This window comes from Pezoporus occidentalis, unplaced genomic scaffold, assembly GCF_034315485.1.
Source record: "Pezoporus occidentalis ecotype Australia unplaced genomic scaffold, CSIRO_AGI_Poc_V1 ctg71, whole genome shotgun sequence".
Classification (NCBI taxonomy): Eukaryota; Metazoa; Chordata; class Aves; order Psittaciformes; family Psittacidae; genus Pezoporus; species Pezoporus occidentalis.
This window is the reverse complement of record NW_026916062.1, coordinates 3,040,212-3,058,573: the sequence shown is the minus strand read 5'-3', so window position 1 is coordinate 3,058,573 and position 18,362 is coordinate 3,040,212. Positions and strand designations below refer to the sequence as shown.

Here is an 18,362-nt window from a genome sequence, read left to right as displayed (position 1 = left end):
ATGGTTATTCTCCCTTGACAATTTTACCAAAGGAATTTTTCCAAGCAGAGCTTTTCTACTTTGGCCTTCAAAAAGCAGATTGATGTTTTGTAGCATCAAAACCAAGCATATCTTTATTCCGTTACAGGAATACACAATAGATGTTTTCTTCCGTCAGAGATGGAAGGATGAGAGATTAAAGTTTAAGGGCCCGATGAACATTCTTCGATTAAACAACTTAATGGCCAGCAAAATCTGGACTCCAGATACATTTTTCCACAATGGGAAGAAGTCAGTGGCTCATAACATGACAATGCCAAACAAGCTTCTACGAATCCAAGATGATGGGACTCTCTTGTACACCATGAGGTAAGTCTTTTTGTCTATTCTCTACCTAAGCTATTTTTTGATGTAATTTTTCAAGATAACAACTTGGTTGCAGTAGTACTCTCCTTTGTTTCATTTCTGTCCCAGCAGAAAGAAAGCTAGGAAAACACATTTTGTTTCTAGTTTTGTTACAAATCTGTTGGCTGATTATGAGTTGAGTCAGTTTTCCTACATGTTTCTCAGATTTCATGCCTCTATAACGTATTAAAAGATACTGATCACCTACATAAAATGGTTTGAGACCTTCAGGTGAAATCAGTGTGTAAGAACTGTTAAGAATACTCAAAGTTTACCAACTCCATCTCAGAACAATTAAAATAGTATATGTTAATTGCCTGCTACTGCACCCATTGTACCAAACGCGTGAGTCCTTAAGCAAATTTACTATTAAGATCAGTGGCAATAAAAAAATAAAGAGGAAGAAGAAAGGGTTAATAAGGCCTCAAATTCTTTCCAGCAAGAGCTGCAGGGAAAATGTTTTACTCTGTAATAAATCTTTCTTTATATCTAATTACAATATTTTACTTAGAGTTTCATTTTTTGCATCCTGCGTATGATTAGCAGCTAAGATAAACATTTAGATGGTAAAGTTGCATAAGACTGATTTCTTCTTTGATTATTCTTTCTGCAATAATGTTACCTATATGAGTTTTCTGGAAAATTCTTATCCAAACTTCCAGAAGCATCTGATTAGTTTCTTCTTTTTTTTTATTTTTGAAAATATTTAATAAATTGAATTTGTTGCAAGTATAGACTTAAAATTCCCAGGCTAAGGAAAATATAAAATGTGAGCTGTAAAGCAAGCATGTACTGTGCTTTTTTTTCCATGCAGCAATACCAGCATCTCTTAACCCTGATTTACTACACAACACACTTATAGTATTGGGTGTTGATGGGTAGACTGGTAATAATGTTGAATGATGTGGTGGTTGGAGAGGTTCAGAAAGGTTTGCTGGAAATAGAGACCCCCATTTATAGTATTTTTGCTTGGGCTCAAATCAATATTTGCACTTGTATTTGTATAAATTGACTGAAATTCTCTTCCTCCAGAAGGCATTGTAATCATATGCTATAAATAATAAGAAATACTGTTTGAAAGCATTATGAAGATTTTTTTAGAAAACAAAAGAATTAACTAAGCTTTTTCCTGACTTTTAAGTATGTTGCTTCTGAGGGTATGAGATTAATGTGTAAACTGTTTTCGTTGTCTAGATTTTCAACAGCCATTTTTATCTGTATATTTAAAATCTTAGTGTGATTTATATCAGGGGCTCATGCAGTTCTTTCACCTTCAGCTGTTTGCTGACTCATCTCTCTCTCTGCCCCTTGACTTCACTTTTCTGTGGAGTGGGGGAATAGTAATATGTAATATTTTGAGATAGAAGGGTGGGGAATACAATGACTGTGAACCACTGGGAGTACAGGAGGATGTAGCTGACTTTTGAGGCTGGATGAAGAGGAATGAAGACATCCAAAAAAAAATCTCTAACCAGAGAAGACTTGAAAGATAGGAAGGAGAAATAGAGTTTTGTATTGTTTGTTTGTTTGTTTTAAAAATAACAAGAAAGAAAAGTCCATCAAAATCCTTCTTCAAACTTTTGATTTTTTTTTTTTTTTAATCCCTATATTTGATACTGGAATATTGGTAGGATTTTTTTTTCACAAAAGAAGCAAAAGTGAATGAATTGTTAACATATTGTCATGATTATATGTACATAAAAATAATAATAGCAAGTAACATAGAGAGTGAGTAATATCGGCAATCTTTTCAAAGAACACAAATGGGGTTTTGTCTATGTCTTCCACATCTTCAATTCAAACAGAAAAAGAAAGACCCAGGAAACTATGGAGCATAGTCCTTTGGCAAATTAACTGTATTTATGTGCTTTTGTAATGAGCCTTTGAGAGCCATATAATCACACATGTACCTCAGAATATTATGAGAAGAAAATGACTGTTCTTAACAACCTGCAGTTACATGGTTACATAACTTATATTTTCATTTAAATGGCCTTTGCTCATAGTTTTGAGGTCAGTTCTTTCAAGCTTTTGATGTGATAAGTCAATGCCTTCCAAAGGAACACATAAAAGGGAAGAAGCAAGAGCTGATTTAAATTTTAATTAGTTTAATGTAACATTTCAATTTCATCTCCTAAAACAGCATGAACTCTGTTCATTTTTGTTGAAGTGATTTTCTTGTACTGTTAACTGACTTAAATGCATACCGCTTTTAGGCTTACAGTCCAAGCTGAATGTCCAATGCACTTGGAGGATTTCCCTATGGATGCCCACTCATGCCCACTGAAATTTGGCAGCTGTAAGTATATAATAAGTTTAGCCTAGATTAGTGAATACCTAACATTGCCCACCATCACTTTGTTTCAGCAAGTTGTTACATGAGAGGTTTAAACACAGAATGGTTCTTTTTAAAAGGTTTGTAACCTGATATATCAAAATCTCTTTTTGTGGTATCTTCTAATGTATTTTAAAACTTTATTGACTCCAGTTAACAATAAGCACTATACACCTAGTTCAGCATTTTATTACAGTGTTGAAACCATACTGATGAATGCAGACCTGGGTACATGTAGCCCATGAAGTATTAATGAAGAGCAGATTAAAGACTTCAAATAATGGGTTGGGTTTTTTTTTTCATTTATTTAAACACTTACTTTCTCTATATTATTAGTGAGATTTGTTTTTACATTCTTTGTCAATGAAGGCTTCTTGTGTTGAAATGTTTCACTTCTTAGCACATCTGCATGTTATAAACAGGTGAACTTTGATCTCAGTAGTATTACTTCAACAGCAGCCTAACTCCACTTACCTATACTACAGCCTTTCTTCTTCTTCATGAACTAGAATCATATTATTTTTATGTCCTGGATTTTGTACACTGAAAGGTTTTCTTTTTTTCTTTGCCTGCAGTCTACATGCTCTGCTGGGCCCAGGAAAGAGAATGTTTTTTTGAGGAAACCAGTTACTACCTTTAAATTCAGGCTCATTTTACACCACAGGTTACAAAACAGGTGGTAAGCTGCCACTAAGGACAGCATTAATCAGGTGAACATTGTCAGGGAGCTATGCACACTCCCTCCCATAACCCTGGCATACTTTTCCTTGGCGTTTGAAGCAAATTAAACCAACCCTGTGTTTCTCATGATGCTTCCACACTAGAGAGAAAACTAATAATATTTGTATCATGGAGCATTACCCACCCCTAAATATTTTATGTATAATACATAATACAGCTTAACTAACACTAGGGATGTTAGCTGAAATCAGCTGCTAATACTTATTTATATGTATGTGCACAGCAAAGTATGTTTGATTTATAAGGTATGATAAGAAAAAGGACTTATATGTAGCCTTATTTGGTTGGGTCTTTTTTGCTTACGAATTTGTTCTTTGTTCTGTGCCCATGATTTCTGGTTTTCTGGTAAGAAGGAAAATTAAAGCTGTAAGCAATGTGATTTTAAAGGACATTCAGGGAACTCTTATTTCTGTCCATTTAGAATAGCTTATATGTAGCCTTATTTGGTACCCATCTGGGTACTTGCATTTCTTGGGCCTTCAGGTATTTCTCAAGCAAAAATGTTTGCAGCCCAACAGAAGTGAAATGTTGCTGCTTCTTTCTTTCTTTCCTTTTCTTTTTTTTTTTTTTCTCCCCACTGCAGTACAGTTATGGTATAGGACTCAAAATGTACTTGACTCAGTCAATCAAACTGAACACAAAGTTTCATCCATCAGTGGTTTACCACTTTCCTTTTATTTTCCATTTGTTAGTAGGGTGTTAGACTGGAAAAACTAGCAAAACATACTCAATTATTTTCTTTTTTACTTATGGGAGAGGCATTTATTTAAAATTTAGTTTAAAATAAACTATTTAAAATATAGTTTTGATTTGCTTTCATTCTAGTTTATTTTGACAGACCCTAGGCTAAATGCGTGTACTGAGAGAGTAAGCAGCCTGCTTAATGTCAGTGTGTCCCACAAAAATATTCTATTTAAGAGGGTGAAATTTAAGAGGCTACACAGGGAAAGGCACAGAGCAATTACAAGTTTGTTAACGGCATTATCACTGAACCTGACTTCCCATGTTTACGTATGAATTTCAGTTAATATTAAAATGCTTATGATACAATCCCAAAGTGGAGAGTGGGGACAACAGAAAGTCAGAACAATATAGGAATGTTGTACATTCTAAATCTTGCACTGTGATGCTTTTTTCATCCGGTTTACACGAGTTTCAGGATACATATAATACCTGATCTCTGACAAGTTCTTTTAACAGTGTAGAAGATATGTTTGTAATTTAGTAATTAGTAAATTGTGGTTGATAAGATCACAAAGGAGTGCCCTGTTCCCATGCTCCAATAGGCATTTACCCTACAGTAAAGCTATTTTAAATGTCAAAGCATACTTTTCCCATATAATTGTAGGTTTATGGTGTCAACTCTTTTTCTTTAAGAAAAAAAAGAAAGTAGGTCTTCTAATTCTATATGTTTAGATAGAAACTGTTTAAATTTCTGACAAAATATTTTATTTTATTTCCCACAGATGCATACACAACTTCAGAAGTGACATACATTTGGACTTATAATGCTTCAGATTCAGTGCAGGTGGCACCAGACGGCTCAAGATTGAATCAGTATGATCTTTTAGGCCAAACAATTGGAAAAGAGACAGTTAAATCTAGTACAGGTTAGTAAAAGTAATTTTGACAAAAAAGGCACTCACTTGTCTATGAAGAACATAGGCATTGCTGGTGGTGTTGGAAGGCTCCTGAAAAACACTTGCAAAATGTGAGATACTAGGCAAAGTCTATTAATGTATGGTACAAATAACACATAGCAGCACTTTACTGACTCTTTCAAGTTAATAAGTAAACTGGTGATAGCAAATGTGATCTTGTCCCCAGTAACTGTTTTTTTAATGCTGTATCTGGAGCTTAGCCTTGAATCCTAATGTTTTTAACTCAAGACTAGGATAATTGTTTAATTTCATGTGATAAATAACACTTTTTGTCTACTAAATGGTGAAGCATACAAGTTTCAGCTATTTTCCCCTTCCATCATGTTTTTGGCATTAAACATTCTACCAGATTCTAGACTGTTCCTACATGCATCAGGCTGTGATGGACCCCCATGATTGCCTTTTGACTGAGATTAAGTTCTCAGGGTGCCTTTGCATGAGCACAGAATGTTGTTCATGTGCAGAAGCCTGCAAGACTAAAGCTCTTGTCAGGGCATGCAGAGTTCCTGTAAATTCCTGAACAGTGATCTTCCTTGGAGCTCAATAGGAATAAGATGTGGTTGTGCTCCAAAACTTTCTTATATTCTGCAGGATGTTTTCTACTACAGAATATGTTCTGTGCAATTTACCCCTAGCACATTTAGTTCACATAAACATGCCAAACTTTTTTTTACCAAAGAAATGGACTTCCTTAAGATAATAACCTTTTGTTTCGTTATATTTTGTTTGCTTGTGGCTCCTAGGTGAATATACAGTAATGACAGCTCATTTTCACTTGAAGAGAAAAATTGGCTATTTTGTCATTCAGACTTACCTGCCCTGTATCATGACTGTGATTCTCTCTCAAGTGTCATTCTGGCTGAACAGAGAATCTGTACCTGCCAGGACAGTTTTTGGTGAGTATACTGGGCAGTGTTAGCTTTGTTTGCAGCAGATGAAGCTGTTAGGAAGCATTTCTGAAGTATGCTTGGTAAAGGCCTTTTTCATCCTAATTGGTGTGCTTGTAGAATGTGATACTCTTTCTAGTCCAAATAGGTTTCAACTACAGCTCACAGATCTCCTGAGAATCCTGAAGTTTTTTTGAAATTAGTGCTTAGGAGAAAATTGTCCATATGTGACTCTTTTGAGAGGAAAAAGTTTTCACAAAATAGAAAAAGACAACAATGTTTCTATTCAAAAAGTAAATTTAGATTATTTTCTGAAATGTCTTTCTTACCTTGATATTATATGAATAATATTTTCATACTTGGTAGATAAGCACATTTCTAAATATATTTTTTAAATTAAGCAAATTAAATTTGAATTTGTTGAATTATTTGAATGTGTTAAACTTTGCAAGCTGCAGTTGTTTAAAATTAACCCTATTCTGGGAGTGTGGGCAAAACCTTCCCACTAATTCAAATTGGAATGTACTGCAAGGCAGTGAACAGCATCAGCAGCGCAAAATAATGTTGTTTCTCTTACAATAAGGTTTTGCTTTCTTCTTTATTAAAGCAAAGTAACAAATGTCTTTCTTATTTGCATAACCTAAAGTTAATTTGTTTGTTTTTAAAGAAAAAGAGACTAGCATAACAAAAGAGGGAAAGCAATGTCTGTGTGAAATCAGCCATCAGAAATGCTGCATAAATCATATGATTAGTCATCATTAAACACTATGCGCTCTTCAAAAAATAGGTCAAACTCACTTTCTGTCTCTCCTTGTAGAGCAAATACCACACAAAGCATTGTGAAAATTGCAGATTCTAATATGAGCCTTATTGAAGGCAGATGAAATGGATCAGTGGTTTTAGTGGGACCAGAATTCTGCCACGTTTTCAAAGGCAGTTATCCAGCTGATTTTTTTTTTTTTTGTCTTTCTTCAATATCTTCTGTGAATGTGTCCATTTCTGCTTATCAAAATTCACATTTTTATTTTCCAGCCTCACAAATATACTGTCAAATCCTTCTATATCTCTGACTTCACCCCTTGTACTCCCTCCTGTACATTTAATGCAGTGTAACTGATCTGTCCATAAAAAGTCTCACATCTTATTTTCTTAAAATGCACTTTCTGTTACTGTGTCATCAGTAACAAGGCATTAGGACAGTTTATATGAAAAGTTGTGTCCCTTTCTGCATACTTCTTTCTTTCTGATTTTTTTTTTTTAATTGTATGGTGTTTTCTTTGGAAATAAGTAATACCTGCATGGTAGACTGCTGCTTTATTCTCCTGGGAGTTTAGCATAATATGGATAATAAACAGTGTCCTGTTTCAGGATGTCTTGAGGGAACTGGGTAAGATGGCTGCAAGAACAGAATCACAACACCCGGTGACATAAAATCTAAAGTATGTGTACTAAGCACAATGGGTATATTGAGAAAATAGCAATTTCTATGCTAGGATTTTATTGCTGCCACATAGACAAGCTCCTCATGCACCAATCAGGCTTCCATCCCATTCAGGCCAGCTTAGACTGGTACCCTGAACCCAGGAGAGCAAGACATGTCCAGTCTCTGTCTGATGGAGCATAGCCCCTGTATGCAGTGTTTGCACCTTGGGCTTAGACTGGCATTGGGTTGGAGGTCCCCTGAGGAGCTATTTCTTAATGTTCTTTTACATTTTAGATGAGATTGTCAGCATAGATGCTGGTGGCTTCTCTAGTCACATAGCTCCAGGCAAATCTCCTAGTCTTCATACTTACTGGAAGAAATTGTCACTGCATCAAAAGAAGTGTGACCAGCAGGTTGAAGGAAGTGATTCTTCTCCTCTACTTTCATGAGATCTCACTTGGAGTACTGAGTGCAGTTCTGTTGTCCTCAATGTAAGAAGGACATGGAGCTGTTGGAGCAAGTCCAGAGGAGGGCCACAAGGATGATCAGGGGACTCAAGCACCTCCTGTATGAGGACAGGCTGAGAAAGTTGGGGCTGTCCAGCCTGGAGAAGAGAAGGCTGCGTGGAGACCTCATAGCAGCCTTCCAGTATCTGAAGGGAGCCTATAGGGATGCTGGAGAGGGACTCTTCATTAGGGACTGTAGTGATAAGACAAGGGGTAACAGGTTCAAACTTAAACAGGGAAAGTCCAGGTTAGATATAAGGAAGGTCTTTACTGTGAGGGTGGTGAGGCACTGGAATGGTTTGCCCAGGGAAGTCGTGAATGCTCCATCCCTGGCAGTGTTCAAGGCCAGGTTGGACAAAGCCTTGTCTGAGATGGTTTAGTGTGAGGTGTCCCTGCCCATGGCAGGGGGGTTGGAACTGGATGATCTTAAGGTCCTTTCCAACCGTAACTATTCTATGATTCTATATTTATGATACCCTTCTGGTCTCCTGCCTAAATGTGTTTTGAAAGTGTGAATTTAGATACAGTTTCATAGCAAAGTTCATCTATTGCTTCTTACAGTTTTCTGCCTCTTACTGAACTAATCTTGGCAATTAGAGTGGGGCAGGTATACTCAAGATCTCATTTGGGTGGTACTTTCACGTATACTCCAGCAGTGATATATGAAGCCCATATTACAGCTAAGTTAATAAAATAAGCTACTTCTAGCAGAAAATATAAAACTTGTAGGAGATTTCACTTTACATTTTTATTGATCATACTTAATTTTTAGTTTTTATAAGGAGTTGTCACTAGATACCCATCTTTGCATTGTATAATATATATATAACAAGAATATATTCTACATAACATATAAGCATAATAACGTCCTGGGTATACGGATATGATAGTATAGCAATAATTAATGTATAAATGTTAAAATATTAAGTAGAAAGTATTAGTTTTGATAAAGTGTTTGTCAGAATAAATAAGAAATTTATTTCAAGTATCTTCTTGAGAGCTACCAAGTCCTGGAAAGGACTAACTCCTGGAGTACTGTTGTTTTCAAAGAAACATAACTGCCAGATATTCAAAGCAGCACTTACCATTTATTATTTAATGTTTGAAAGAAGTTACTTTTCTTTCCCCCTTCTATTCTCTTGCAATGAAGTTTTAAGTTCTATGGTAACACTAAGGGCTTGGTAGAATGAAGCTTCTTTTATAATTGAGCTCCTTAATCCCTTTCCTTTATGGCATCTATTTAATATTGTTGACCTAAGTTATCCCAAATGAATTATGGGCTAATGTTACATTGTTTCAACTTTGCTTTAAATTAATGGAAGAAGAAAGTTTTATCATCATTAAGTCTTGAATATGTTTTCTCTAGCAGATAAATTCAAAAAGCATTTGATTGTGTTTTTAAAGAAAGGGAATGAGCTTGGTTCATAATGCCTTCATTTAGTGCAAGATTACAATCTGTTTCATTTAGTAATGTGTTCATTGTTACGCATTTAGTGTCAACAATGTTAGCAAAGCTAATCTTGTGCAGCTTATTGAATTCTCCATTTTTAATGGTCATAACATTTAGAAGCATCACATATATTTGAATTGCAGCTCTACAGGCAGGTGACAGAAAAGTCAAAAATTAGTTTTCTTAGTGCTATACTTATCTATGTGATTTAATTCTCACACAGAATGAGAATGAGACTGTTAAAAGGAATGTAGTTAGATATATATATACCATTTGATACCCAAAGCAGGCAAGAACAAAAATTAGGAGTTGTATTATTTTTTAATACATTGTTCAAGATGCAGAATATTAAATTCATGTAGCCATGTTCTTTTGTCAGGGCTGTATTCTCTGTGATCATATTATTATGCTGCTTTCCTGTCCCTGTGTTTTGCTTGTTCTTGGTTTATCTTTTCTGAACCTATATTAATTACTGTACATTTTGAAGCAAAAAGCCATGATTCTATGATTCTGTGATTTAGACCTGAAATAGGCAGATTATGTACAAGCACAGAGAGGGAAACCTAAGAAAAGTGCAGATTTGATTTTTGGTTATTTTTACATGGTAATTCAATAATGTAGACCTTTCCTTTTGAACAATTCTATATATAAAAATTATATTTTCCTATTCTGTTGAAAAAAATCTCAACTCTCTTTATTTGCTTCTCCTTTCACATGTTGCTGATTATCATTTGTGCCTTTAGAGTTATCCCAGCACTTACAGCTTTCAGTCTATAATTTCTTAATTGGGAGTTTCTGCTAACTGTAGGTATAACACTACTGGTAGGCAGTGGGCAAGCATACCTGGGAAACTGTAGACCTTAAATGACTGAGGTGGCTGCAAACAAATATGTCTTCTCAGCTCAGTGGTGGTCAAGACAGTAGCTCATATTCCAATAGTGGCATAATGATATGTAACTTTTACTGGAGTTAGGGTAAATAGCACTTACTGTTTGGCTTTAGTTGTTGACCTGGTTCAAGCCCAGCTGGTAACTCAGAACCACACAGCCAATCACTCACCCACTCCCTTCTCCCCCCCAGGCAGGACGGGGAGGATAATCGACAAACTGTAATTCCCACAGGTTGAGATAAAAACAGTCCAGTAACTGAACTATAATACAAAACTAATACTACTACCACTAATAATGACAAGAGAAATAATAAGGGGAGAGAATATAAAGCTAAAAGAGAAGGAAAAGAAAACAATAAACACAAGTGATGCACAATACAATTGCTCACCACACGCTGACTGATACCCAGCTTGACCCGAGCAGCGATCTGCCCTTCCACGTAATGCCCCCCCCCAGTTTATGTACTGAGCATGATGCGCTGTGGTATGGAATACCCCTTTGGCTAGTTTGGGTCAGGTGTCCTGTCTCTGCTTCCTGCTGGCATCCTCTGCCCCTCCTCACTGGCAGAGCATGAGTGACTGAAAAGTCCTGGATCAGGGTAAGCATTACTTAGCAACAACTAAAACATCAGTGTGTAATCAACATTGTTCTCAGACTAAAGCCAAAACACAGCACTGCACCAGCTACTAGGAAGAAAAAAATAACAGCTGAACCCAGGACAATTCAGACGTATTTGCCAGTGTCTAAGCAAAAGCAATGTAAACTTCCTTTGTATTGTATTCTCAAGTAATGAGAGTATGGTGTGTAGCCACAGTTATGGTATAATACTTCAAAATTACACTATCTATTTCCAGAATTTTTAAGCTTTTGTTTAGGCCTCCAAATGTTTACTCTTGGCGTGATAAAATGGGGCAGCAATCTGTATCTTTCAAAAAGGTACAACAATTTTTTCTTTCTGCTATGTTATTTGTATTTATAAATCTGTTCAGGTTTTGGACCAGGTTGGGTAATCTAATTGCTTTTAAGAAAAAAGAAAGCATGAAATAATAGAGCAATTGGGTTAGTCTCCTCATACAAAAAGAGCAATTTATCAATCCTTTTGTGAAATCTTCTTCAACCACCCTGTGTATCTTTGCAAAGTGTTCTGGTGAAAAGATAAAATTGTGGGAGGAGTAGCATGATATTCTAAGAAATGGAACACATTTTAAGCATTTTGTACAAATTATTTGCAAAGCTGAAGTACCACTTTTGTTCCTGAAATATTCTTTAGTAACTCACTGTTTAGGCCTTTGGCTTTCATTACAGAATCATAGAATAGTTAGGGATGGAAAGGACCTCAAGATCATCAAGTTCCAGCCCCCCCCTGCCCATGGGCAGGGACACCTCCCACTAAACTATGCCACCCAAATGACCATGTCATTTTCAAGGGCTGCGTCTACATTCTAACAAGAGAAGGCTAGGACATAATATAGAACCATAGAATGGTTTGGGTTGGAAAGCACCTTAAGATCAAGTTCCAACTGCCCTGCCATGAGCAGGGACACCACTCTAAACCATGTCTTGAATGCCACCAGGGATGGAGCATTCACGACTTTCTTGGGCAACCTCTTCCAGTGCCTCACCACCCTCACGGTAAAGAACTTCTTCCTTGTATCTAATCTAAACTTCCCCTGTTTATGTTTTAACCCATTACCTCTTGTCCTGTCACTGTAGTCCCTAATGAAGAGTCCCTCCCCAGCATCCTTATAGGCCCCCTTCAGTACAGTTAACTAAAATCTGCTCAAATTACAAAAATCAGTTGATACACAAGAGGTGAAATTAGGGTCCAAAAGGTCTTGTTGCTGTCAAAGAGTAGCCTGACTTTTTGTGCACAAATGTGGGCATAACTATTCATAATGACAAGATTTAACTTTAATATTTATGTGATAACGTCTTCAATTTCCACTGAATGTTTTTAGTTAACCATTTCTATGTTTTCAGTTTACCTCTTCTGCTGTTGTGTGGCAGTGCCCTAGACTGCTGAGTGACAGAAATTTTTTGCCCAAAGGTGGCTGTCTGACTTAAAACGTATGTTGGATGGTATCAATCTGTCCTGGAATCAAAAATATGTCAGAGCTGGTATTTTCCACATATGTAAGTTTAGTGTCAGTTGAAAGTGTTGAATTTGGAGTCCTGGAGATGGGTATCTTCCCTCCACTGAACAGATGCCACTTCAAAAGTGGCACCATAAAAAAATCCTAGGCAATCAAATAGCTCCAGAATGGATAAAACTGTAGTGTTATAATATATTTAGCATTTATAAGCATGCACTGCTAAGAAAAAGAAAATTGTATGATGTTGGGTTTATCTACTGTCAAGTATAAAATGCTTGGTCCTCTTTGAAGAAGTGATACATCAATGGTTTATGTTTTGAATCCTTTAAAGACAAATTGATGGCTGCTCATGGTCTCTTACAAGATGATATGTGGCCATGTCCTTCTGGCATGTGCTAAGTGCCATATCTGCTATAGATGATAGTTCTTGACATGTCTATAAACTGGCCTTTCTACATCATAGGGTGATAGCATGCAGTCTTTACATAGCCTGTTACCTTATTTAGGCTCTTCATAGTCGTATATGATTTCGGAGAGAAGATTGTTTTTCTCTAATTGTTTGGCTACCTCATTGTATGGGGACAATCTACTCACTGGGTTTTATATCAATTTTAGTTCACTAGTGTTACAAATTATTGGAAAGAGAAATGTTTTTGATCTGGTCAGTGTACAGGGTTTAAGTTAAATCTTTGTGAAATAATTGTGTTTTGTTTTAAAAGTTGACCATATTCTTCCAGATTAATAATTTTTCAGCCCTATCAAATTTAGCAGTGACAAGGAGGGAGGTTACTTCCATTCCATCCATTTTTGTAAAGAAGACTTCATAATACTGATTTTTAAAATTAACTATAATGTGCAAAATCATCTATCTTTTTTTTTTTATTGAAGAAAAATAGCAAGTATAAAAATATTGGAGATTCCAGTACTGACAGGTTTCACAAGTGAAATTTTCTGTCTGTTTTTTTCCCACTCTGATGTTCAAGCTACCACAGGTTATATCACTGTGGTAGCTTGAACATGTCTGAATTTATAGAATGAACAAGTAAATAAAGTGCACTGGCAATTCTCTGACAGTGGGCTGTTTGATTGACATTTGGGTCCCAAAGTGGTGTGGTTTGCTTAACTTTTTAGAGAAATTGTCAACTGATACCAAGATACAAGATGTAAATTCATGATGGTTTAATTGAGACTAGAAAAGGTCAGCAGTTAAATTAAATTTCTGAAGAAGCCAAGGGGGCTTCCAGAAGATTAGTTTATTCTAAAAGGTAGGACTTAAACAGAACATTACGTTAGCAACTGCATATATTTACATGTGGATAAGGTCAACTTATCTCTGAGAAACAATTACTTTACTGATACTTCCGTGTAATTAAAATGATTTATTTGCAGCTCAGGGCTGCTGTTAAAATTTGCATGTGATAATTTTAAATTTAAGATAGACTGCCTTTCCCTGAAGTGCTGAAAATAATTAATCCATATGTTGTGTAAGTGTTAGGAGAGAATAAGTTCTTTACAAAATATATTGTCTACACGTTTTCACACAATATAGTATGACAGCTGCTTCCTTTTTGTGGTATAGGCTAACAGTGTCATGGCTGATTCCAGTTAAATCCACCACTTTCATTTATGGAGGTTGAAAAATGGCAATTACAAAATCATGTTTGCTAAAGTGTCAGGCTACTGTGTGACTCAGCAAGTTGTTTCTGTGCCTTTTTTTCCCTGCTGCACAGGCCTTTGGAAGTGTTATCAAGGGAGAGTAATGCTGAGGCTGAGACTGCTTAGCTTTGCTCTGTCATCCTGTGTAGCACCCTCAGAGATGGAGATTCTTCACAGGAGGGATGGAAATTGCAAAGTCTAAAGAGGTCTGAGTAGGCGTAATTGCTGCCTCTCTTCCCTCTCACACAGCAGTTTAAAAATGCTTCTCTTGTAGCAGAAAGAAAATCTGAGCTAGGTCAATCCTGCAGAACCCAGGTGACAGGTTGCTGACAGTGAAGGATCTGTCTTAGGAAGAGTGACTTTACTTTCCCTTGGGAACCCTTTTACAACAATTTTATGAGTGTATAGTTGTTGAAGCTGTGATGTGCTGTTATTAATATTTCTGCCATGGCATCTGCTTTGCCTGTCATCATGGAGTGTAGGTTTTTGATTTGTGCTAAGTATATCACTTTGTGTTGCTTTTAATTCTGGAGACGTATTTAATGGCTTGCCACGAAGGGAATAGTTCAGTTTGTCTAAGTGTGATTCAGTCTCACGTGGGAGAACTGATTTACTTAAGGAATGGAGACTGTGTTTGTGGCTGTGCATTTCTTCTTGCTAAAACTTGATTCAAAAAATGTTCTTCCTTTCCTCTCATTTATCTTTTTTTCTGATTTTTTTTTTTTTTTTTTTTTTAGTTTGATTCCTGGCTTCCTACTGGGTCTTCATCATGTACAAAATACTGTGAAGTGCTCTTAATAACAGCCATAGTGAAAAACAATCTTCCTGGGTCATGAAGTCTTGTTTTGTGACACAGTAATAATAATCTAACATTTCAAAACTATATGCTGTTCTAGAAAAAAAAAAAAAAATCCATGTTACCTGAATGAAGACTTTATCTGTTTATATCTTCAACTATGTCACTGAATGGTTAGTGAGAAAAGGTGCCAAACCTGCAGTTTCTGCAGTGAAGCCATCCACAAAACATTACTATATCAATCATTTTTACTTAATGCTGCCAAATATTACAATTCCATTAAGGAATTGATGATTTTTTTCCTTACCTGTACTGATAGCTAAAAATATATATCTATCTATAGATTTTCTATCTCCTATAAGTAAAATCTTAACCTGATTAAAAAAACGGAAGTTCAGACAACAAAACTGAACTAAAATATGTCAAAGGAAATCCAAGATGCAGCTTTTAAGAAGGTTCTGGCAGTCTGTCACCAACCTAGATAAGAAGTTTTCCACTGTGTTCACAAACAAACCATAATAATTTTTGGTTTGTATTTTTGTTAACCTTAAAAATCCAAGTAAAATTGTTACTGTTGTGGTTTTTTTTTCCCCATTGCAGGAGTCACAACTGTGTTGACAATGACAACACTGAGCATCAGTGCTCGAAATTCACTCCCCAAAGTAGCATATGCAACAGCTATGGATTGGTTTATTGCTGTTTGTTATGCATTTGTATTCTCTGCATTAATCGAATTTGCAACTGTAAATTACTTCACAAAGCGAGGATGGGCTTGGGATGGAAAAAGTGTAGTGAATGATAAGGTAAGTCCTAAGGAAATTTCCCTATTTCCATTCAATTTCATTAAAGCAGCTGTAATACATAGTTTTGATAAAATTGGCTAGATAAAAACAAATAATATATGATGTTTTAAATCAAAAGAATGTAGGTGTATTTTCAGTCCTGAACAAAAATATATCTGCCCAGATGTAGCTAATGTTACTTGGTCTCAGTATTCCAGTTTTATATATCAAGCACATTGCTTTTTTTACATTGGGAACTGACTTGTTTCTTGACTCCTTAAATACAACTGTTTATCTGTTTATTCAGAAAATTTAATCTAGATTTATTGGTTGATCCCTTTTTCATTATTTAATCTATTTCAATTGGAAATAAGAAGAATATTAGAGAGAGAGATAACATATGTTAATTTTCCAGGTAATTAAAGATAAGAACAGAATGCCCATATATGTAAAAAAATATTAATAACAAAATCTAGAGGTTTTGAACATTTTCAGTATTCTGAATCTTATCCTTAATGATATATAGACATTGATCTTTAAACTATTTTAAATAGCAATTTTACAAAATTCTCAATGCTTCTTCACCTATGATGCATTGTTGCTCTGAGTGCACAGAAAAACAGTCATGCCTTAATTTTCTGGTATTGATAGTAGTGTAGGTGTGATAGCATGAAGAAATTTTCACCTGATAGAATTTCTTATTTCATGAACAAAATTAACTGGTGATATTCCTAAATTTGTGACTAGCTTTGCAGTGTATAATTTTAATAACACAGAATGACTGTTAAAGCTAACTTCTTGTTTTGGCTGACTGACTATATTATGTAATTTTTCCTATCTCAGTGCCTGGTTCTACCAATGGAAAAGGATTTCTTATGATAAAGAATACTCTGATTTCTATCATTCTCCTTACATTAGGTAGAATATTATTTGCTTCCTACATGATAGTATTAGATGCAAAGCAATGTTTAATTGACTGGTGGTTTCTCAGCACTTTGAATGCAAAATGCACAATGCGTAAAGAAACAAAATGTTCAATTAATAGTACAAGAGAATTAGAAGAAAAAGTATGTTGTTTATAATTTCCTGTGGCTTCCATTAAGACATGAGCTGTCCATAGCTTTGGGGTCTGTTCCCTCATGCTAGAAGTAGATACAGAATCGCTACAAGATTATCAGCATGTCCCAAATCAAGCTTTTCAGATGGGCATATTACCCTGGCATTGTAATAGTGTAGGGATCCCTTATAAAATCTCTGATCATACTTTGGCTGTTCCTTCAAATTAATATAACAGTGTTGTCTCCTGATCTTAGGAGTGGCAGCTGTTTAAGAGCAAGATAGCATTTCTTCCCCAAGAAAAATAAAATTATCGATTCCATGTGAGGATTTACATACAATTCACATGCCCCGTTCTCTATTTTCTTCAAACTGTCTTAACAAAAAGCTAAACTTTTAACATGGTCATAGTTTGTCATACAAAAATATGGTTCATCTTTATTATACAGGTCTCTTTAATGGTTTTACAGATACCTTTTAAAAACACACTAAGTGTGTCTGAAAGGAAGGAATTATAGATCAGTTAGAGTGTTCCTCTTGTAATTAGATTTGGCAATTATTTTTGCTGAATGCATCTGTGCACCTAAAGCCAGGTTACTCCTCACCAAATAGAGTGAAATATGTTTCCTCAGTGACAGTCATCTGTGTTCACGTTATATGGAAATTCCCATCTAAGTGCTGTCAACATGGAATTTGTCTGACAGGAAAGCAGGTGAAGGGACAAGCTACAGATTTGATCAGCCCTTTTTCACACTCCAGTCAATAAGGAACAGCGCTGAATTCCCACCTGATCCCAGATTTTATGTGACACCATCTCCTGTGCCACTTTAATTAGATCAAAAAATTAAACCAAACCAATACAATAGCCAGAAGTTAACTGTTTCTTCATCTGTTTAATTCTGTATTTTGTGAAAGAGATGGACTGAATCTAATATCCAGACAATTTTAGTATCTCCAAGGATGGAGACTCCACAATCTCTCTGGGCAACCTGTTCCAGTGCTGTCACGCTCATGGTAAAACAGGTATTTTTGTATATTTAAGTAGAACATTCTGCATTTCAATTTGTGCCCATTGTCTCTTGTCCTTCTATTGGATATCACTGAGAAGAGTCTTTTCTGGTCTTCTTTACTCTCTCCCACCAGATATTTATATACATTGATAAAACTCCCCCTTGAGCCTGCTGTTCTCCAGGCTGAACAGTCACAGCTTTCAGCCTTTCATATTTCAGATGGTTCAGGCCTTAAATGATCTTTGTAATCCTTTGCCGGACTTACTCTGCATGTCTCTTGAACCAGGGAGCCCAGAACTGGGTCTATCACTATGGATGTATCTTATTAGGGCTGAGTTGATGGGAATGCTCACCTCCCTCGGCCTTTGTAATGCAGTCAGGGCACATTTCTGACTTCTGTTCAACTTGGTGTCCATCCTGGGCCTTTTCTGCATAGTTGCTTTTCAGTCCATTAGTCCCAACCTCTACCGGTGCATGGTGTTATTCCTCCTGAGGTGCAGGAGTTTAATTTCCCTTTGCTAAACTTCACTAAATTCTTGTAATTCCACTTTACTTTTCTTATATTCTGTTACTTTTTAGGTTCTAATCCCCATATTCATCACTGTTACACATTTTTTAAACAATAATTTCTGAAGAACAGAAATAGTTCTTGGACTAGCTCTCAGCTTGTTTCTGCAACTACTAGGCTCGAG

The 18,362-nt window shown here is 35.9% G+C and overlaps 1 protein-coding gene across 4 annotated transcripts in view; it reads left to right on the top strand.

The window, feature by feature from the left end:
- The window catches only part of GABRA2 (gamma-aminobutyric acid type A receptor subunit alpha2), a 63,887-nt gene that overhangs the window by 37,732 nt on the left and 7,793 nt on the right, over window positions 1-18,362 (top strand). For all 4 annotated transcript variants that reach the window (XM_062642513.1, XM_062642514.1, XM_062642512.1 and 1 more), the window contains 5 exons: window positions 128-348; window positions 2,601-2,683; window positions 4,927-5,070; window positions 5,865-6,017; window positions 15,423-15,625. In XM_062642513.1, coding sequence (XP_062498497.1) covers window positions 128-348; window positions 2,601-2,683; window positions 4,927-5,070; window positions 5,865-6,017; window positions 15,423-15,625 — 804 coding nt within the window. The remainder of the gene's footprint in view (window positions 1-127; window positions 349-2,600; window positions 2,684-4,926; window positions 5,071-5,864; window positions 6,018-15,422; window positions 15,626-18,362) is intronic.